General features: G+C 36.5%; 1 protein-coding gene across 1 annotated transcript in view; it reads right to left on the bottom strand.

Annotated features, from left to right (window-relative positions):
- Positions 1-22,980, bottom strand: part of kitlga (kit ligand a) — a 29,234-nt gene extending 6,254 nt beyond the window's left edge. Inside the window, exons 1-6 of the mRNA XM_058397545.1 lie at positions 22,624-22,980; positions 7,224-7,331; positions 5,871-5,927; positions 4,838-4,993; positions 2,383-2,602; positions 1,421-1,450 (exon numbers count right to left, since the gene is read on the bottom strand). Coding sequence (XP_058253528.1) covers positions 1,421-1,450; positions 2,383-2,602; positions 4,838-4,993; positions 5,871-5,927; positions 7,224-7,331; positions 22,624-22,638 — 586 coding nt within the window. The 5' untranslated portion in view covers positions 22,639-22,980. The remainder of the gene's footprint in view (positions 1-1,420; positions 1,451-2,382; positions 2,603-4,837; positions 4,994-5,870; positions 5,928-7,223; positions 7,332-22,623) is intronic.
- Positions 22,981-23,218: the final 238 nt, after the last annotated feature.

Raw genomic sequence — 23,218 nt, 5'->3', positions numbered from 1 at the left:
AACATGCTCTTTTTATTAAATTTTACTTATATTTCTAAAATAAATATAAGCACACTTTATGGACATGCTGGTAAAGGACACAACACCACGCTGTGGATTGTTTTCATATAACAGCGAAGCATGAAGAGTTTTATTCCTGTTTATTCCTTATTTGTTGGACTCGCAACGTAATGACTCATGTCTGGCTTTAATGATGTCAAATATAAAGAAGAAAACGAGTCAAAAGTTTAATCTGCAAGAGGTTTGGGCATGTCTCAAATTGCGCACTAGTGCGCAGGTTTATACTTTAACTTGATCACAAGCCTGAGGGTGATCATGGAATGGTATTCAAACACACACACACACAAACACACACACACACACACACACACAAACTCTCAACTGGTCTGAATGTCGATAAATCTGTACTTTTCATAAATAGCGACGAAATTTCAAAATATACGTCATACTGAATATTGTGGTATGTGGGTGTGTGTGTGTGTGAGAGAGAGAGAGAGAGAGAGAGAGAGAGAGAGACACTGAGGGTGAGAGGCAGACAGAAAGAAAGACAGAGAGAGAGTGTAAGACTGATGGTGAGAGAGAGACAGAGAGAGATAGACTACTAAATGTGTGTGTGTGTGTGAGAGAGAGAGAGAGAGAGAGAGAGAGGGTGAGGATGAGAGAGAGACTAGGGATGAGAGAGACACAGAGAGATAGGCTACTAAATGTGTGTGTGTGTGTGTGTGTGTGTGTGTGTGTGTGTGTGTGAGAGAGAGAGAGAGAGAGAGAGAGAGACAGAGAGAGACTACTAAATGTGTGTGAGAGAGAGAGAGATTATTAAATGTGTGTGTGTGAGAGAGAGAGAGAGAGAGAGAGAGAGAGAGAGAGAGACTGAGGGTGAGACAGAGAGAAAGAGAGAGAGTAAGACTGAGGATGAGAGAGAGACTAGGGATGAGAGAGACAGAGAGATAGGCTACTAAATGTGTGTGTGTGTGTGTGTGTGAGAGAGAACGAGACAGAGAAAGAGACAGAGAGTGAGAGAGAGAGACAGAGAGAGAGAGACAGAGTGAGAGAGAGAGAGACAGAGAGTGAGAGAGAGAGAGACAGAGAGAGAGAGAGAGAGAGAGAGAGAAAGGGAGAGAAAGAGACTGAAGGTGAGAGAAAGAGAGTTAGAGACAGCGAGACAGAGAGAGTGAGAGACAGAAAGAGAGAGAAAGAGAGACACTGAACACATCTGGAGCACATATAGAGTTGAGTGTGTGTATAATAAATGTGTTGTGGTCACAAGTTTATTATCTAGTTAACCCAGAATGATGTTATAGGCATGTGTTCAACATTCCTGAAGCCCCCGAGTTGCTTATTAGTGGAAATGACCACAGTGACTTGAATAAAAATAAACATTAAAATGAACAAACTCTTGCAGTTGGGTCTGAAACCTCACCTTCATTCACACTCTCGGAAGATTGGCTACCTGTAGAGTGAGAGAAAGAGAGGAGAGAGAGAGAGAGAGAGAGAGAGAGAGAGAAAAGAAAAAGGGTGGAGCGTTAATACACTTAGATGAAAAACACTTCAGTGAAAGAAGAGTCCATCACGGCCCCTCTTTTCTTTCCGTCCCAACAAAAGATCCCATGTGTCTGCTCTGGGAGAGAAAGAGTCTGTGCTTGGGAAGATCTGAAGATTGCTCGATTATCACTGCACCGACGATTGTTCAGCGGCCCTTTTCTTCCTTTCATCTCGTCCGCTAGGGAACATCTCGTGGTTTTGGGCTTCGTGCTAAAATGGAGTTAAAAAAAAAGCCCAAAAAACAAAACCTACACATGGAGCCGTTCGTGTTTTCTGTGGATTTCTTTGTGCACTCACATCACCCCAGGGGGAGCGCTAATTTATGACAATTTAGTAACATAGCTCTTATTGTTACACAAACCCTGCTGGTATCAGTGTCAGTATCTACATTTGGTTTTTAAACCCGAAGTGGGCGTGGCTTAAATAGAAAAGCGGGATTAGTTTCCTCCAGCTATTGGTTTTTTTTTTTTTTTTAAAGGAGTCCTCGCACTATGTTGCTGGAAACATTGGAAAATACCTGACAGTTCCTCTGCCTCAGATACGTCCTTCTTAGCTTAAAGTTAACTTGATTGTTAGTGTTAATTTTTTTTTTGTTGTATTTTCCAGAAATTTGTACAAACTAGCAGCCTAAATGTTATCAGTGACTTTTTTCCACCAATCTCAGGTCATGCACCTAGTCTCATTTGGTGCTTTATTGTTTCACATTTATGGTAAAAAAAAAATAAATAAAAAAAATAAAAATAAAATACAATAGAATACATATATAATAAATAAATGAATAAATAATTATAAATAATAAACTAATTTTAAAAAAATGTATTGGAATTCAGATCATCTTACCGGATTGCGAATGACGCTGTGTAGGCGACTCTGTTGCCACCGTTGTCGTTGTCCTCGCTGTGGTGGTTTTTATCGTAGTGGGGCACGGTGGAGGCTCGCAGTCTTTGTCTCCTTTCAACAAGTTGGCCGTGTTAAAAAAGTCCTCCACAAATTGGAAATAGCGCGCCGTGAGCCATTTCTCTTCTCGGTAGTGGCACTGAAACTCCAGCATGGAATCCTCCTGGAGTGGAAAACAAAACAACAACAAATCAAACATAATCACTCCCAGTTCATGCTAAGGGTAAGAAAAAAATGTAAAAGGAAAGACACACGAATGATTGGTGTTGCTGTTGCTAAGAATAAATGGTGTCTCACATGGCATTTCAAACGCTTTACAACTGGAATCATGCAGATTTGACTCCAGTGCTCAGTCCCTGCGCTACTCAATTCACCACTCGCTGGTCATTTATTCTGGGATGTGCTTTGAAGAGGCAAAAATATTCCTAGAAATTGTGCGAGGTTGGAATGCGGCCCAGTTTTGGGTCTGATTTTAATTTATGAGGACTAAAGCAGGGAGCGTCAGGGCTTGTCAAGCTTCACTCTCTCTGTCTCGCACAATCCCCAAGCCTAAAAGCTCCATACAGGATCTTGTTTTGCGCACCAACTGATCAAGCAGAAAAATCTTTCTCTGATTTCTCGACCCTTCAGCAACAAGTCACATTTTCTCTAAATCTGGAATTGTCCTGAAAGAAACCAGCTCTTAACTGGCTGCTTTGCCACTTACCAACAATGTCAGTCTATAAACAGTTGCTTTAAACTTGGAGGGCAATATGGACGCTAATAAATATCTCTAAAATAGTTTGGAACAAAACCTCCAAAATGCTAATTTTTGGGAGGTCATGTGATGAACAAACGGCAAAGCTGATTATATATATATGTTTTTATGAAGAATCGCATTGTAAAAATGTATATTAAAAAGTTATCATTACAATTTTTTTGTACTTATATTCCTCCTCAAACGTAAAATAAAGATGCCAAGAAACAAGAGGAACTAATCAGGATTAACCAATTAGGATTGACCAATAAAGGTCAACCAATCAGGATCAACCAAAAAGGGTCAACCAATCAGGATCATCCAATTAGGTTTAAACAATTAGGATCAATCAGTTAGGATCGACCAATCAAGGTCAACCAATTAGGATCAACCAATCAGGGTCAACCAATCAGAATCATTCAATCAGGATCAACCAATCGGGATCATCCAATTAAGATCAACCAATTAGGGTCAATCAATAAGGATTAAACAATCAGGGTCAAGCAATCAGGATCAACCAATCAGGGTTAAACAATCAGGATTGACTCTGGTAAATTACATAGCACCATGCACACACACACACACACACACACACTCTGACATCAAAGTTATTGGAGTTTCCACCTGCTACCATGTTTTTTGAGTCGGAGGAAACTGGAGAACCTTTAGGAAACCTTGAGAAACACACAGCTCCAGGTTACACAAGCTCTACGCTACACACTATCTCACCACATCGTCCTTTACTGTTTTAAACATATGTACCATCTTTGACATTTCTATAACAATATTAAAGTATGGTACAAACCCCCCAGCTCAGAAGCCCTGCTCTTTCCGGGTGCATACATGCATTTTATTTCCTACACATAATGACAGATTAATATAACTGTATATAAAAAGATTGTGTGAAGTGATCATTAACATGACAATTCAAACCGCATTTCTGCTTCTATTTCTTTCTGGCATCCAGCCAGACCATATACGTGTCTTACATCTACGAATGTAATTGTTTTGGATTGAAATTGTTCAGCATATTTCTTCAGAAATTCCACCCTGGCTACGCCCTTGCTCTGTTCCTCCATCAGTGGTTTATGTAAACAACATTAGAATAACCATACGTCTTCTGTTCACAGACAGGCTACAAAGGTACAGGCATGAAGGTGTGCTATGCGCTGAATTAGCGCCATTTAATTACAAATGAAGCAGAAAAACCTGTCCTTCTTTAAGTATTAGGACAGCAGCTGAAAAACGTTCACAAGTGGAGAATGTGCTCGTAGCGAGCGTGCAAACGTTCCCTGTTCACCTGCTGAAGGCGGATAAGCATCAGCGCTTTTACAAGACACAAACGACTAGCTTGCATTTCCACATTTCTTTAACACAACCAGGTGAGTGTGACACGCCCACTTGGAATCTGACAACATTAAAAAAAAACAAAAAAAAAACCCCTCTAGGATCTGCTTTAAAACTCTGGCTTCTGATTGGTTCAGAAGGTATTGATGGATGTTCTAGTACAGCAGCTCGGACTATACCGTACTCGTTTCTGTTATGTTATGGTTTCCATAGCAACATAAAACGTACATCTGAAGTGAAATGATAATGAGTTTTTATACAGCAGTGAAAATAATAATAATAATAATAATAATAATAATAATAATAATAACTCACCAAGTGTTGTCCGATGATATATCGCATCTCTTGTAACATCTGGACAAATGTTTCTATGTAATCTTTGTTGGAAGAAATATTCCCAAACTTCTGGGCCAGGTCTTTTAAACTCGCCTCCAAGTGGAATACGTTGAGCTTCACCCAGCACATACCACTCTGAGAAAAAAAAACAAACACATTCCCACACGGCTTTTATTAGGAAGTTCTTGGAAATTGTGCCACTGCTCTTGTGTTCATTTTACGAGAAACAAAGGTACTGTACTCTCTGGAATGATATGTTAGAGCAGGGCGAGATGACCCGATGATCTGTACCCAGATATATACATAAGTTTGACCGCAAACTGCCAGTGATATTGGAGTAGGACACGTGTAAAATGCAAGGTGAATTTATTAAACAAACATACAAAAAAAAATATTGCAATTTTTTTTTTAAAAAAAGGAAAAATAACTAATAAAAATAATATATAATATTATAATATGTATAATTATAAAATAATAATATCTACACAAATAAATAAAAAATAAATAAATAATATCTACACAAATAAATAAACACATAAAGACTAAACAATATTAAAACCATTTATTAAAAAAGTTAAATATAATATATGAATTATATATGTAATAAATGTAAATTTATGTAAATAAATAAATGAATTATAAAATAAATGTGCAAATAAGTAAGAGAATAGATAAACAAAACATAATTAATTAATTAATTAATTAATTAATTAAACAAACAAACAAAAACAATAATTAAATAAATAAAAGAAACACTAGAATGAATGAATGAATGAATGAATGAATAAATAAATAAATAAATAAATAAATAAATAAATAACTAAATAAATAAATAAATAAATGAGAGCGAGAGAGAGAGAGAGAAAGAGAGAGAGAGAGTTTTAAATAATTTGAAAAATATCACAAATTCCTAGAAAAGCATATAGTGAGGTAATATCTTTTGTGCACATTTTATTGTGCATTCGTATTAGCAAAAAAACCCCGAAAAAACAAAAACTTGTACATGACTCACCACTTCTTTAGGCAAATATTGTACGGTGATCTTGTAGTCTTTTGGAATATTCTGTTTCTGTTGGGGAAAAAGAAAGTGTGCCATAAACCTCACACTCCTCCAAACACTCCAGCACGAACAGGCATCTAATAAATCGCCCATGAAATTGTTTACAGATTCCGTAAATGATTCTGACTGATATCTATCACAAACGTTAATGACGTTCATAGTTATATAAACCGTATTGCTTGTATAACTGGAAGAACCACCATTAGAAAGAGTTAGCTTTAAATCCAGATTGTTATATGCTAACAGATGGAAATATTTAGCTATTAGCAACATTATTAGCAAAAATTTCAGCCTTACAGCATCTCCTGTTCTGATCTGATGATCACAGGCTATGAAAAGCAAGAGCTAACATCCTGTACTTCTGCATTGCTTGAAAACTTGAAATAAATGAAAAATATTTTATTCATATTTTTTATTTACAGACATTAGCAAGCTATACCAGCTGTATATCTTTCATTATTTTGAGTCTAAACGCTTTCATTTTTATAAAAGAGTGATCATGAGAAGGATTTATTGGGATTGCAATCTGCAGCAAAAAGCCGTTCTCTATAAATGAGTCGTAACTGCTTTCTAACCGTGATTTCAGATTTAAGCTAATTATTATGAAGCAGATCAGCATTTTCAGCTCATGTTGATTTTTTTCTTTTAGATGATATATTATACACTCTGCTGGTGTCAACGTGAATCATTCGTTAATATTCAGCTACTAGTTTGCTAACAGGTGCACTCAGGAGGACGGTTGAGGAAACAATTTGACACGAAGAGCAAAACAAGTGAGAAACAAGACAGGACAAGATGAGAGATAAAGCGAAAAGCACACTCTAGGTTGTAGAAATACTGGTTTTAAGATAAAATCTCATGCAAAATCTGAAAAATCGTGTTTTGTTTTGGCTACATCTACTGTATTCAAGGACTCGATTAGATTTGTTTGTTTCAATCGTAAAATATTTAGGATGAATGAAATTCCGAAACTCGTGTGTATAGCTACGTTGCTGTGAGCGTAAAGCTGACTGCAAATCTTATTGAAAAATAAATTAATAAAGGTCACAATTTCACTTTTAAAAGACTTTTAAACTTTCCAGTTTATTATTCTCTTAAAAACTCCACTGAAGTTTGGGATTGAATGCTGCTTTTGTTTCTCCATCAGCTTCCTGTCTGTCACAAGCTCCCGGTTTTGATGCAAAACACAAAATACCACCAAAAAAAACAAAAAACAAAAGACGAGCTGTCATGAGCAGACAATAGGAAGGGGCTGGGAAACAGAACACAATCTTCCCCTGCGATCAGAAGCTTTTTAATGCTTACCAACAATGAAATTTTCTTGATGTCATCTGTTATGGGATTTCCGATTTCACTGGAATAGGCAGCAACCGTGATGTAAAGCAACAAATGGACACAGGTACGTATCCAAATCTGGGAAAAAAAGACAAACAGGATGAGATTTTTAGACAAAAATGGTACCTACATGCTGAAATTTCCGTTACATACATAAAAACATTTTTGTGGAAAGCTGGAATTTCACATATCTGCCACTGCAGCTTGTTATTTAATTAAATCTTTAAATCTAATGAAGTCATTAAATCTTAATCTTAAGATCATTTCTGAGTTGATTTTAATCAGTGAACCAGGAACGAAGTCACAACAAATCACATTTAAGCAAACAAACAAATTATACTTAAACAAATCACTCTTAAACAAACAAACAAACAAACAAACAAACAAATCACAGTAAACAATCAAATCACACTTAAATAAATTATACTTAAACAAATCACAGTAAACAATCAAATCACACTTAAATAAATTATACTTAAACAAATCACTCTTAAACAAACAAATCACACTAAACAAATCACTCTTAAACAAACAAATCACACTAAACAAACAAATCACACTAAACAAACAAATCACACTAAACAAATCACTCTTAAACAAACAAATCACACTAAACAAACAAATCACACTAAACAAATCACTCTTAAACAAACAAATCACACTAAACAAACAAATCACACTAAACAAACAAATCACACTAAACAAACAAATCACACTAAACAAACAAATCACACTAAACAAATCACTCTTAAACAAACAAATCACACTAAACAAACAAATCACACTAAACAAACAAATCACACTAAACAAACAAATCACACTAAACAAATCACTCTTAAACAAACAAATCACACTAAACAAACAAATCACACTAAACAAATCACTCTTAAACAAACAAACAAATCACACTTCAACAAACAAATCACACTAAACAAATCACTCTTAAACAAACAAACAAACAAACAAACAAATCACACTTCAACAAACAAATCACACTAAACAAACAAATCACATTTAAACAAATTATACTAAACAAATCACACTTAAACAAACAAACAAACAAACAAATCACACTTCAACAAACAACTCACACTAAACAAACAAATCACACTAAACAAATCACTCTTAAACAAACAAACAAATCACACTTCAACAAACAAATCACACTAAACAAATCACTCTTAAACAAACAAACAAACAAACAAACAAATAAATCACACTTCAACAAACAAATCACACTTCAACAAACAAATCACACTAAACAAACAAATCACATTTAAACAAATTATACTAAACAAATCACACTTAAACAAATCACACTTAAACAAATCACATTAAACAATCAAATCACACTTAAATAAAATATTCTTAAACAAATCACACTTAAACAAACAAACAAACAACCAAATTACATTTAAACAAACAAATCACACTAAACAAATCATATTTAAACAAACAAACAAACAGACAAACAAATCACACGTAAGCAAATACTTAAACAAATCACACAAACAAATTATACTAAAAACACTTTTACAAAATCACACTTAAACGAAATCACACTTACACAAATTTTACCTAAAAAACACTTTTACAAAATCACAATTAAACGAAATCACACTTAAACAAATTATACTTACACAAATCACACTTAAACTAATTATACTTAAACAAATCACACTTAAACAAACAACCAAATCACACTTAAACAAACAACCAAATCACACTTAAACAAACAACCAAATCACACTTAAACAACCAAATCACACTTAAACAAACAAATTACATGAAACAATGAAATCACACTTAAGCAAAATATTCTTAAATAAATCACACTTAAACAAACAACCAAATCACATTTTAACAAACAAATCACACTTAAACAGTTTGCCCCAAAATCAATATCTGATATCCAGACATGCCCGTCTGCGTCCGCTGTAACGCACAATGCGGGCTTTATTGATTTACCGTGAAACGAAACTCCCGCATAACCGACACAATAACACCAGATCCACATGAACGGTTACGAAACATCCATCTATACAAAATCGTGAGCATGTTGTTATTTCAGCCAGCTCGTTCGGCCTGATAATCCGTGAGAGATTGTCATCCGAAAAGAAAAAATGCAGGACGTGACTGATGATCTATCTGTTCGATCTAAAATAAACAAAAGTAAAGCAGACACCGAGGGTGAATAAGGACACGGCAGAGCTGACCTTCTGTACGCGCGTATCTCTTAAACAAACATTGTTTATTTTCATATCAATCTTTTTATTTTCATTTCTTTGTCCTGTCGTTAAAAGCGATTATAAGCAATTAATGTTAATTAATGCAATTAATGTTAATTTAAATATCGCGTTTTGAAACTGATTTCATTTAATCAAGACAAATTTCGCTACACGTTTGTGTAAAGCCTGACGATCCGGCTTCAGAGCGAATGAGTTCATATCATATCATATCATATCATATCATATCATATCATATCATATCATATCATATCATATCATATCATATCCTCATTTATTACACCAATATACCTCCTCTTTGGTCTTCCTCTTTTCCTCCTGCCTGGCAGCTCCATGTCCAACATTCTCCTACCAATATACTCACTCTCCCTCCTCTGGACATGTCCAAACCATCTTAATCTGTCCTCCCTAACTTTGTCCCCCAAACGTCCAACATGAGCTGTCCCTCTGATGTACTCGTTCCTAATCATGTCCAACCGTGTCACTCCCAAAGAGAACCTCAACATCTTCAGCTCTGCTACCTCCAGCTCTGACTCCTGTCTCTTCCTAAGTGACATCGCCTCTAAACCATACAGCATGGCCGGTCTCACCACTGTCTTGTACAATTTGTATGTTATTACAAAACCACTAAACTGAACAGACCTTGGAAGTGCAGCATTAGCTGCGTCCCAAATGGCATATTACACACTACACACTTGCACTATGCACTATATACTCTAGGGTCTAGTTTACAAATGGTCGTATCGTCTCACACGGAACACCAAGGGTTTTTTACTAACAGGAAGTACAAGCCGTTTCCTGGTCAACGACGAATGACGCCAATCAAACGCACGTAACACCGGAGGCTTAATTAGGCTTAATTAAGACGTTTGTAAGACGGAGTGGGTCGGCCATCTTGAAAATGTTTTCTCATCCAGTGTGAGCACCTGTTAGCCCCGCCCCCTTCTGCTATGAAAGCAAAGTTGTGCGAGTGTTGAGTGCATAAAGTGTCCAATGTTTACACTTGTTTTTTTTTCTCGGTTGAATAATGAAGATGATGAATCTTCATCTTCTTCTTCCACATATTCTTCTTCTTTCTCTTTTTCTTCATCTTCTTCTTCTTCCTCATCTCCTTGTTCCTTCTTCTTCTTTTTCTTCTTTTTCTTCTTTCTCATTTTCTTTTTCATTTTCTTTCTCGCTTTCTTCTTCTTCGTCTTCTTCATTCCTTCCTTCTTCTTCTTTCTCTTTTTCTTCATCTTCTTCCTCGTCTTTTTCTTCTTCTTCCTCATTTTCTTCTTCTTTCTTTTCTTCCTAATCTTCTTCTACCTCCTCATTGTCTTCTTCTTCTTCTACTTCTTCATCTTCTTGGAGTTCTCAGAGAGTGAACACAACAGCGTAGTGCATACATATATAAATATACAATTAGGAACACAACCAAATTCAATGTCTATTTCTTTAATGAGGTCGTTAATCCCAGACTAGAACATTAACCTGAAAATTCACAGTGAACAAAGCAAAAGGAAAAGGTCAGTGATGGCCAGTGATCAAAACCTAGTGAGAACATCTCAGTAAACTGCATCAAGCTGCTTTAGCTACCGAATTCTTTTAAAAAAATATGAAATGAACCCAAAATAATGATAGTAAATAATATTTTTTATGGCATGTGCTACAGAGAGCAGTTCCACTTCCTGCCATCATCATCATCAGCTTTGAGTTCACGCTGCTGTAGACCTCACAAGCCCCTGCTACTTTACTGAACTCTTCATCCTCAAGCAGCACTGGGCTTCACTATAAACTATAAATCTGTCAAGAGTTAAGAGGAAAAAAACAGATAGAGAGAGCGAGAGAGAGAGAGAGAGAGAGAGAGAGAGAGAGACAGACAGACAGACAGAGAGATAATGAGTGAGACAGACAGAGAGAGAGAAAAACAGAGAGAGATAGACAAAGAGAGAGAAAATCAGAGAAGGAGAAGAGACAGAGAGAGAGAGAAAAAGAGAAAGCAAGACAGACAGACAGGGAGAATAAAAAGAAAAAAAGAAAGCGTTCACAATAAACAGATTTATTTTTCCTATGTTTTCATTTTTAATACTTTTTTTGTTGCTGTACTCACTGTTCTGAGAGCAGAATGTTATCTGATACTCCCTAAAGGATCACAACTCCAGCTCTGCATCTGCATTTCTCTCTCTCGCTCTCTCTCTCTCTCTCTCGCTCTCTCTCTCTCGCTCTCTCTCTCTCGCTCTCTCTCTCACTCTCTCTCTCCCTCTCTCTCTCCCTCTCTCTCCCTCTCTCTCTCTCACTCTCTCTCTCCCTCTCTCTCTCTCCCTCTCTCAGCACATGACTCAGGTCTTTTCCATAAGCCAAAAGATCTTGAGATAAATAAAGAGCCTGGCTTTTAGTGATCTGATTATCAGTGACGTGAAGACAGACAGGAGCGTGAGGATCAGACGGCTTGGACTCGGACACGAGGGTCTGCGTTACGTTTTCCGTAACTACAGCCATAAATCCGCGAGGAGGCCAAGCACTTTCATCAAAAAGCTGACAGACAGATGGACGAGGTGTGAGGAGGAGAAGAGGCGGAGCAGTGAAACTGAAATAATGGACACTCCTCCAGACTGGAAGCAGCTCCAGGAAACAAGATCGTACCTGATGAGTAATATTTCATCTCGCTGATGATAGAAGAACTTAAATACAGCTGACACGTGGAATCGCGTGTGGTCCGTGAACAGCTTTCCAAACTTCAGGGAATTAAACTGACAGCTGTTTGCTTTCAAACATGTTCCAAATTAAGCGATTCTTTTCCAAACTGAAAACAAACCTGACCTTGAAAGTGAAACAATATGTTCCTAGAACTTTGGCAAGCCTAGAACGTAGGTTAATTTCTTTAATTATATATATATATATACACACACATTTGTAAATAGTTTATGAATATTTTTTTAATATTAATAATATATTATTCATTATTATATTATTAATAGTATTTTTTTATTTTATTTGATATTAAGAAACTGATCAACCCTTCGATCACACTACAAAAATAGGGAACATTTTTTTTTATATTTAAATAAATTCTGATTCTAAATGAAAAATTATAGAGTAATCCTTATCTGTAGAAAATAGGGGCGGGGCAATCTGATCAAAATATCCAATCACGATACTAAAAGATATTTCTGTGACACACATTTGAAAATATTGTGTATAGATTTGCAAATAAAACGCAAGTAAAACAACAGCGCAGGATTTCTGACGCATAAAAGAAAACCCTGATATTTTTAATAGCTACGGAAAAAAAGGAACACCCAAAAAGGAGGGGGGATAAAAACAGACCATCGGGGAAATAATGAAACCTTTAGGCTCTGTAGAACTCCAACATCGTAAACAGTGTAACAGATCTAACAGCGTGTTACAGACCTGATCTCTTTTTTCTTTTGTCATATCTGATCTATGACTTTCTAACAATTTCGATTCTTCCCATCAAAAGAAAGAAAATATCGTCTTATTTTTCACATCATTAAAGCTACAACATCATAACTAATAAGATTCTGCACCCCATCTCTGCTGGCATCATCTAATCTAATCTAATCTAATCTAATCTAATCTAATCTAATCTAGTCTAATCCAGCATAGTATAAACTAATCTAAAATAAACCAATCTAAACTAATTTAGTTTAATCCAATCTAATCTAGTCTAAACTAATCTAAACTAGTCTAGTCTAATCTAATTTAATCTAATCTAATTTAATTTAATCTAGTCTAACCTAGTATAAAATAATCTAGTCTAAACTAATCTAAACTAGTCTAGTCTAATTTAATCTAATCTAGTTTCATCTAGTCTAAACTAATCGAAACTAGTCTAGTCTAATTTAATCCAATCTAGTTTAATCTAGTCTAACCTATTCTAAACTAATCTAAATTTGTCTAGTCTAATCTAGTCTAATCTAATTGAATGTAATCTAGTTCAATCTAATCTTGTGTCTTGTAATCTAGTCTAGTATAAATGAATCGAATCTAGTCTTAACTAATTTAAACTAGTCAAGTCTAATCTAATTTAACCTAGTATAACCTAGTACAAAATCATCTAATCTAGTCTTATCTAATCTAGTCCAAACAAATCTAAACTAGTCTAGTCTAATTCAATCTAATCTAGGCTAACCTAGTATAAACTAATCAAGTCTAACCTAGACTAATCTAATGTAAACTAGTCTAGTCTAATCTAATGTAGGCTAATCTAATTTAGTTTTTGGACATTTAAAGTTGCCCTGTTTGCTGAGATCAGATCTGATTGTACTTCACTCAGCCCTGAAAACTTTCTTCAGGTCCCTCTATCATTCGAACAGAGCCATTATGTAACTTTGGGGTTAGCGCCTCTGTGGAATGTTAGCAAGCAAGAGAACGACTTCTGAAAATATTACTGTAGTTTAAAGTGCCAGAATCAGGCACGTCTAGAACATAGCTTAAACAAGCTAACAAGCTAATGCGGTATGATGCTATTTATTTGCCAATATAATACTGATATCATGATACATGATGTGAAGTCTCTGAGGGAGTGTGGATCACAAAATTGTGATTTATTTGGAATTTTAAGTGGAAATTACTGCCTTTTCAGTGTTCATTTACTACGCACTGTAATGTAATGTAACGGATTGTGACACTGTAAAATATTTCGGGAAAGTTTTCCACAAAATCTAAACAGCTCAGCACAGTTAGCATAACTATCTATCAGTTAGCTTAGCATATCCTGATGAGACTGGAAGGTTTTCCTGTGTTTTTTTTTCTCAGTCACTGAAGCCTCGGGGCAACATGCTGAAACACACAGTACATGAAAGCTAGTATGTAAATTAGCATGTGGCTTGTTCCTGATGGTCAGAAATGAATACATTTGTATTAGCAACATGAAAGCTAGTAAGAAAATTAGCGTGTGGCTAGTTCCTGATGGTGGGAATGAAACCTGGCAGCAACTTTAAAGCTGGTATGTAAATTTGCATGTGGCTAGTTCCTGATGGTCAGAAATAAACACATTAGTGTGAGCAACATGAAAGCTAATATGTAAATTAGCGTGTGGCTAGCTCCTGATGGTGGGAAAGAAACCTAGTAGCAACATTAAAGCTGGTATGTAAACCAGCATGTGGCATGTGGAGGGATATAAACACGTGTTAGCAATGTGAAAGATAAGTAAATAGATATACTTTATTTTATATATATATATATATATATATATATATATATATATATATATATATATATATATATATACATACATTTGCTAATAATGCTAATAATACATTTGTATTAGCAACATGAACGCTAGTATGTAAACTAGAATGTGGCTAGTTCCTGATGGTGGGAAGGAAGCATGTTAGCAACATGAAAGCTAGTATGTAAATTAGCATGTGGCTAGTTCCTGATGGTCAGAAATGAATACATTTGTATTAGCAACATGAAAGCTAGTAAGAAAATTAGCGTGTGGCTAGTTCCTGATGGTCAGAAATGAATACATTTGTATTAGCAACATGAAAGCTAGTAAGAAAATTAGCGTGTGGCTAGTTCCTGATGGTGGGAATGAAACCTGGCAGGAACATTAAAGCTGGTATGTAAATTAGCATGTGGCTAGCTCCTGAGGGTGGGAAAGCCTTTTTCTTTTTCTTTTTTCTTCCCTCAGAACTTTTTACTTCCGAATGAATTTTTATAACCCGCTAGAATAACGGTGCGCTAGTTCAGACCTGCTCGTCTCTTCACGGCTCGTCACGTTTGGTTCGTTTGGAGTAACGTGCACGTGGGGATTACGCCGCCACCTCGAGGGAACGTGCTGGAAAGGTAAATGTGCAGGTTGAATCCACAGCATGAGTGAAAAAACAGAACAAGGATGCTAATGAGGAATGTGAGACAGAAGAGAAACAAACCCCATGCTAATTTCCAGCAGTTCATAACCTTTAAAAAACCCCATAAGTAACTCGATGTGGACGGAGATAAAGACGAGTTTAGCTTTCCGTCCATCCCTGAGATACCTGGACCAGATAACTGTCACGAATTCACGCACAGCTGTCGCTTTGATGCTTTTTACGCTTCTGTAATCCAGTGAGCCGTCCAGACACAAGGCTCTGAATTCAGCAGCAACAAAGCGCCATTCAGCCTCTAATCTCATCCACATCATCAGGCTGAGGAACAACAGAGCGCCAGCGACAGCTACAGCTTCCATTAGTCATAGAACTTCTGCCCTTTTTCTTTTTCTCGTTAATACTTCAGTGTGGGAAAAAAAACGATCTGCTGCAACCGAGCAGAAGAAGGAAGGATGAGGGGATGGACATCACGTGTCTCAGATCTTCACCACCATATCCATATCCTGCTTACAAAAATAGGCATTTTAATGATTTCTATCTAAAAATATTCATAAATTCGTTTTATTCATTAAAAAAAAGAGATTTTTAAATAAATAAAATAAAAGATATAAAAAAGAGGAAATAAAAAGTGCCGAAAAATCTATATATTTATTTCTGTAATTGCTATTTAAAACATTACAAAAAATTGTTAAAAAAAGAAAAAGATCTTAAAAAAATAGTAAAATGATGTCATAATAACATCACAGATGCATAAAAGTTACTTTTAAGTTCATTCATCAATTCTGAATCATTTATCATGATATTATTATTATTGGTATTATTACTTGTTATTTTTTTGTTATTACTTATTGGATTAAACAATACAAACTGACTAGAAGCAGCTGATGTTTGGATTTAATGTGTACAATTGTAAAATGTTAACGTTTATAATGTTTCTCATTTTAACATGAAATTAAAATGAAATATTTAAAGTTAGTTTAATAAAAATTATTAAAGACCTTTTTAAGTCTTTAAATAAAGAAAAATCTTGAAACAATTTTCTAGGGATTTTTTTTTTTTTGGCAGTTTGGGAGTGTATCTACATGTGTTACATCTGCTGTGTTGAAGAAATACTTTTGAGAATGAAATTGTTCGCATTGCATCACATGCACGCACCAGCTAGCGTGTAGCTTCTCGAGGGCAGATCTGTTATCACACAGCGATCCACAAGTCAAATAAATATTTTACTCGACTTCCCACATATTGTGTAAAATGTTGTGGTGGAGAAATAGGTTTATGAAACCTTTTTAGGAAGTAACCGGGCCAGGAGAACAGAGAGTAACCATCACCAGTAACCGGAAAAGTCATCAAGTGGTAATCGCTTCAGCCTCCAATACAGACAGAGATCCACTCAAAAAGTTCCTAAATTCAATTTACTGCCTCAAATTGCACTCAGTCTGTCTGTTTCCTTTCAGATGCACTTAAAGGGCTTCACTCTAACCGAATAAGAGATGGCAAAGACGGCGGTATCGCGTATCCTGAGAGCGCTCTCTCTCTCTCTCTCTCTCTCTCTCACTTCACCCTCATAAGAATCTTCCTTCAGGACACCAGATAAATTTGTGTGGATTTCATTAAAAATAAAATAAAAATAAAAATAAATAAATAAATATGGAACCAGTCTACTATACACCGGGGGCGCTGTTGCATTCTGGATTCTGATTGCTCAGAAAAGTGGTAAAGAATTTTGTACAACACTAGCTCACAGGCTTATATTAATATAGTATCGTTTCCATAGTAACAGCCTGTACTTCTACTGTGGATGGATATTTAAAAAAAAAATCATAACATATAAATAAATAAATAAATAAATAAATCAAGCTCTTATTTTGTACAGACAGCAAAATTATCAGTAAAATATTAGTTATTAGAGAAAATATTTATCAGTGGTGGGAAAGTGATGAGCTGCAGTTTTTAAGGAATTAATGAATTTATTTATTTATTTATTTATTTATTTTAATCACCACCCAAGGAAAGACTGTTTATAACGGTTCGAAGTAAGAAAAGGGAGATAACTTTTATCTGGGATGTTCCACAACATTAAACATAGCTATAAATGGATAAAAAGAAATACATAATATGTTATATAACATAATATGAAAAAGAAACACAAAAAGAAACCCTTAGAATTTGTAAACACTGAAAAATGTTGTAGTGTAAAAGGAATAAATCACATTGTGTTAGTAGACTTTAAATGTAGCTCTAAATGGATAAAAGGTATTGTGCTAAAAACAAAAAAAAACTGCTGTGAAGAGGAAAGTAAAAGACTTCAGGAGACGAAAAATAAAAACAATAACAATCAACTTTGTGAGGCATTTTATTCCATAGTTACACTGTGTCTTAAGGCATTCTGGGTAACTAGGAGGAATTTACAGGAGTACAGCGTGGAAATAAACGTCAATATCCAAATTGAGACAAGAAAAGGCTTTCTGTTGTATAACAAGCTTTTGAACTTTACAATGTGTTAAGCACTAAACATTATAGTGGTACTGAAACTCACAGCAAGCAGAACCACATGGGTAACAAACATCTGTCAGGACGTATATCTGAGGAATGGGGCTGGTGTCATAAAAACAACAACAACAACAACAAAAAAACCCAAAAAAACAAGCTAATGTTGGTCTTTAGAGGCTTTTTAGCAGCTAGGGGTGTGTGTGTGTGTCTGTGTGTGGTTGTGTAAAATGCTAAGGTGGGGCAGCCTTTCCATCTGCTGTGCAGTCACACACACACACACACACACACATACACACACACACACATATACACACACACACATCGCATTCATCATCTGACTGACTCATGTAACAGTAAAGTAACAATAACGGACCCTGTAACTTTTTGTTCTCTTTCATGAGAAAAGAGCCGACGAGAAAAGAGCCGCAAGAGGGACAATGGCCGAGGGCGAGATTAGTTCGGAAATTAGTTCAAGATACAAGCCATCAAATCCCAGCGTCGACTAGAGCTGGACGATGAAACCATAGCGTGATTCGTATGTCGATACATTTCTGAGACACTGAGATATATCTTTCATTTAATTAATTAATTTTTTAAAAATCAATTGAAGACATTTTGAACTTAAAATAAAGAAAAGATGCATTTAATAACAAATAATTGATTAATTAATTAAAAAAATACATAGTATTTTAGCATGTTTGCCTTGCACCTCCAGGGTTGGGGGTTCGATTCCCTCCACCCGGTGTGTCTGGAGTTTGCATCGTCTACTGATGCTTCAGGGGTTTCCTCCGGGTTCTCTGGTTTCCTCCCTGAGTCTAAAGGCGTGTGTGTGTGTGTGTGTGTGTGTGAATGAAATTAAACATGTAAACTATAAAAATACACACATATGGATCTGATCAGAAGGCCATGAGTTTAAACCCGGGTAGTGGCTTCACCTTAACCCTGAACTGTTCATTGAAAATGATCAGAGCTGAGCGTGTGATATCGTATGTCATATCGATATCGTGATACAATATGCTGATACATTTCTGAGATATTGTAGAGATCTCTGCAACTTATTCCTTATTGTTCTATCATTTCAATCTGACTTGCTCTTAAAACCGTACGTAGCTGCCTGGCATTTCTCCTATGATTAGTTTAAGTGCGTCTGCCAAAAGCCGTAAAGAAAGCATCATCATCATCATCATCATCATCATCATCATCGAGTATCATTAAAACAAACAAAAAAACAGACACAATACAGTTTTTTCTGGTCATTTGTGAGCCATGGTGAAACATATCGTCTCTCATGTATCGTGAAAAATAAACGCGATATATTAATTTCGTTGTGTCGCCCCGCCCCTTTTACGCAAGCCACACCTCCTAGTGGTCCATATTTTTCCTTGACACAGATCTGGGATCAGGTTGATTGTTTCACAGCTTGATCTGAAACAGAACTGCGTTGCCCGAGGCTACAGAATAGCAAACACATGGAGAAATCTTACTCACTGCGTATTTTCATACGTTTGTAAATCTGCTTTTTGAAGAAAAAGAAAAGAATGAGAAAGTGATGATTGATTTGTTAGTTCAATATTCTGAAGGTTTATGTCCAGGATTAGGCCTGGACTGGAAGGGATTTTGCAGAGATCAGGCTGTGCGTGAGGAAAAACAAAAGACGTATTAAAGAAAACTAGCTGTGAAAAAAAAAGAAAAGAAAGAAATTCCAGCATTTACAAGCTGTTTGGTGTAACTAGCTATGGCCAGAGGCGCTACATGTAAAGTCAATTTTTGGACAAACATGGACAATGATTAAGACAAAAGTTTAAACCTTATGAACCATCAGCCCCCCGGTTCTGATGTCTCTGAAAGACTGTGACCTGCTTGGACTCTGGCCAGTTTAGCATGATTGCTGAATCACGTGGACTTTGGAAGAAAATAAAAGAAAAAAAAGAAAAAGAAACAATGACAGGAACCACGGAAGGCCACGCCGCTTTAAGTTCTCCTGAACCGGAGCGCGAGGCGCTGTTTTTGCAGTCAGGTTTTTGGGGTTTTTTCTGAGCTGTTTAAGTGCAAAATCTGATTTTTCTAATCTATACAAATAAGACAATATTTCATATCCGTTTCATATCCAGTCAGCATGGGAGGACATAAGAGAATAAACAAACAAACAACAACCTCAGGCCACTGAAGTAGGTTAATCATCCTCTCAATAATAATAATAATAATAATAATAATAATAATAATAATAATAATAATGCGCACTAGTGACTTATGAAGAGGAAATAACGCGTTAAAAAAACTTTCACGCGCTCCCTATTAGCCAGAAGTCGCGAGCTTCCGCGTGCCTGCGTTCAAACATGTAGCGATTAGTAGAGTGTATCTGTATTTGACATCTCGTATGCCTGAGACGTGTGTGTGTGTGTGTGTGTGTGTGTGTTGACCCCCGTAGCCGAATGCCTTGTCATGTTTGTCCGGTAAAACCAGACGCATGCATCCAAGTTTTTCCTTCTCGTAAGCTATTTTTCTCCTGCTGAAGCACGTTATCACTCTGAATAAGAGCCATTAAAGCGCAGAGTAAACACACTCCTGAGCGCGGAAAAATGACCACAGCTTTCACACGGGTTTTTTTTTAATGCTTCACGGATTAATGTATAACTCCCCGTTTATTTATTTATTTATTTGTTTGTTTTTTTCTATGGCCGGGGGTCAAAGATTAATCAGCCGATCAGAATGTCCAGAAGGCGATAAAAGGAAATTCAGGAATGGGATGCTGCCTGCAAAGAAAGGATCCTAATCTCTACAACATAATGACAGGCGTAATCAGGATGGGTGGGATCCATAGTCTAAACAATCCTCTCTCTATCTTATATATAGAGCCTATGAGTCAGATTGAAAGCTTATTATTGTTTTTTGTAAACAATTTAGCATTGTTTATTGTTTATTGTTTATTGCAATGTGTGATCAGACTTAAGGTGGCAGTAGACAGGATTAAAACAAGTTTAATGAATGCAAATTAAAATAATAATTTCTTGCATTTTCAGTTCATTCATTCATATCTCTCTCTCTCTCCCTCTCTCTCTCTCTCTCTCGCTCTCTCTCTCTCTCTCTCTCTCTCTCTCTATATATATATATATATATATAGATGAGTAAATGTGTGTCAAAATACATAAATACATCAGAAGCCAAACAGCAGCTGTGTGGATGAAGTTTTTTTCTTTCTTTGTGTGTGTGTTTTATGTGGAGCTCAGATCTTTCTGACTTTCACATTACCGCTTAGAAACTTTCGTATTATTTACTGTGATGTTTTACAGATTTCACTTGATCCAGCCTCGAGCTCGGGCTTCCACCGAGATGTAGCTACAGCCCTCTTAAACCTCCTCAAAGCCTCTTTAATTACTTGCGTAATGCTGTTGGCGGTGAAAAGACATTAAGTGCACAAGAAGTGCTTAAAAAATGTGGTGCGTTTGAATTTGATTTGCATGATAGACCCATGACTTCGTGCCAGGCTCGTCGTGCCTTCCTGCCTCTGGCTCCGGGGGGTGGGGCAAACCGCAGCAGGACAACAGCACCGCTCTCCGCGAGCTGTGGTGGTGTGTAAAACCCTGCATTACTGTCTCTGATCATCCTGAAACATGCTGTACGCATACATCAAAAGGACGAGATGCAGGTTTCGGTGCAGAAGCCGTATGCCTTATCTCACACCAGATCCTGACAAGCCCTTGAGCAATATATGACCCCCCCCACCTCTCTTTCTCTTCTAAACAATACTTAATGACTCGCTTGGAAAATTCAGGCTGATGCTACGGAACCTGTAAAACTGTTTATGTGCCACGGGCTGGCAGTAAATCAACATTTAACATGATAAAACTCGTCCCATGACACCCGCTGGGATCTTTTAAACCTTGCAACATTAATAATTGCATTCAATAAAAAAATGTATGTGCGAGAAGTTCCAGCTTTTCTCAGAGGACATTATCAAGGCAACAAACAAAACGCATTATGATTGCACGCACACACACACACACACACACACACAAACAACGCACAATGCTTCCACATTTTTGATCCATTTTTTTCTTTTAACCCCGAGAGGGTCTGTTTTTTCAACTCCATAAAAGCAACAGCAACACATGTTTCTGTTTTCTCGGAGTCGAGCAAATAAAAAAAAAAGTAATGAAGAAAGAACGAAAGAAAGAAACGGAAAGTCATGGCTGAATTAACGACCTGAAGAAAATTAATGATGTGCTACTGGATGAGTGAAAGCTAGCAGCTCATGTAGTGGCTCTGAATCACCTGAGATGTGTCTGAAAGCACAGATTCATCCTCAGATTGCTGCTGAGGCGCATGCAGATTATATGCAGATGTGTGTGAATCTGTGTGATTCAGCTTGTGTGAATTTATTCATGCAAATAAATCTGGATACAAATTAAAAAAAAAAGTCGATTAATGTAGCGATTAAGTTCACGTGCCTAATGCTTGCTGTAAGCGCGTACTGCACGTGCAATAACGCGTGACAATTTTCTCGAATTAAACGATATATATATATATATATATATATATATATATAACTGATGCTTAAAAAACATAGGCTGGAGAGTTCGTGCAAAATGAATGAAAAACAAAAAAAATAAATAAAAAAGTCTAAAGCAACACAAATTGGCAGAACAATTTACTCATCAATTAAATCTAATTGAAGCCACTCAAAAGTATCTTGAAGTTTATACACCCGTACGCATTGCATAGTACACATAATAATAAATACTCATTGCATAATAATAAACAAACAAACAAGCAAGCAATACAGTCACAAGTAAAAAGCAAACGCATTGCACGACTTACTTTTGACTTCTTCATAGGGAACGAGAGGATTAAGTCCGCTGTAAATGAAACCCTATTTTATTTTACTTCGGCGGGCAGGAAAGGACTTCTCTTCATCCCGTTTGCGCATATCCAAAATCATTATAAAGTAAAATCCAATTCAACTCGAGGAAGAACAAGAAGAAGAAAAAAACTCGGAAATGTCACTTTCACCACCAAAACGAAAAAAAAAAAGAGAAAAAGCCACCACACCGGTTGTTATCCAGGCACGCGCTTCATAACGCACGTTGACCGAGGAGCGGAACACTAAAACAGCGCGTGTGTATGTGTGTGTGTGTGATGACGTGTGACAGTGTGTGTCTGTGTGTGGCTCTGTTTTCAGGCACGACCTCTTTTTATGGCGTGACTGCACCCTAATAAACCCGCCCACTAGTCACAAACACACGCCTCTTGTGAGTGTGAACCCCGCCCACTCAGCCTGGCCCTGTTTTCCAGCGGATTTCACAGTTTCTGAGAGGTTTAGTCCAGCCGTGATTGATGCACCACAATTCCATCAGTGTTTTCCTAGCCCTGATGTGTAGGAGAGTAATCCCAGGCTTTTCGTCTTTCTTCGAAT

Source organism: Hemibagrus wyckioides, linkage group LG08 (assembly GCF_019097595.1).
Source record: "Hemibagrus wyckioides isolate EC202008001 linkage group LG08, SWU_Hwy_1.0, whole genome shotgun sequence".
NCBI classification, from domain to species: domain Eukaryota; kingdom Metazoa; phylum Chordata; class Actinopteri; order Siluriformes; family Bagridae; genus Hemibagrus; species Hemibagrus wyckioides.
This window is presented reverse-complemented; position numbering and strand designations above follow the sequence as displayed.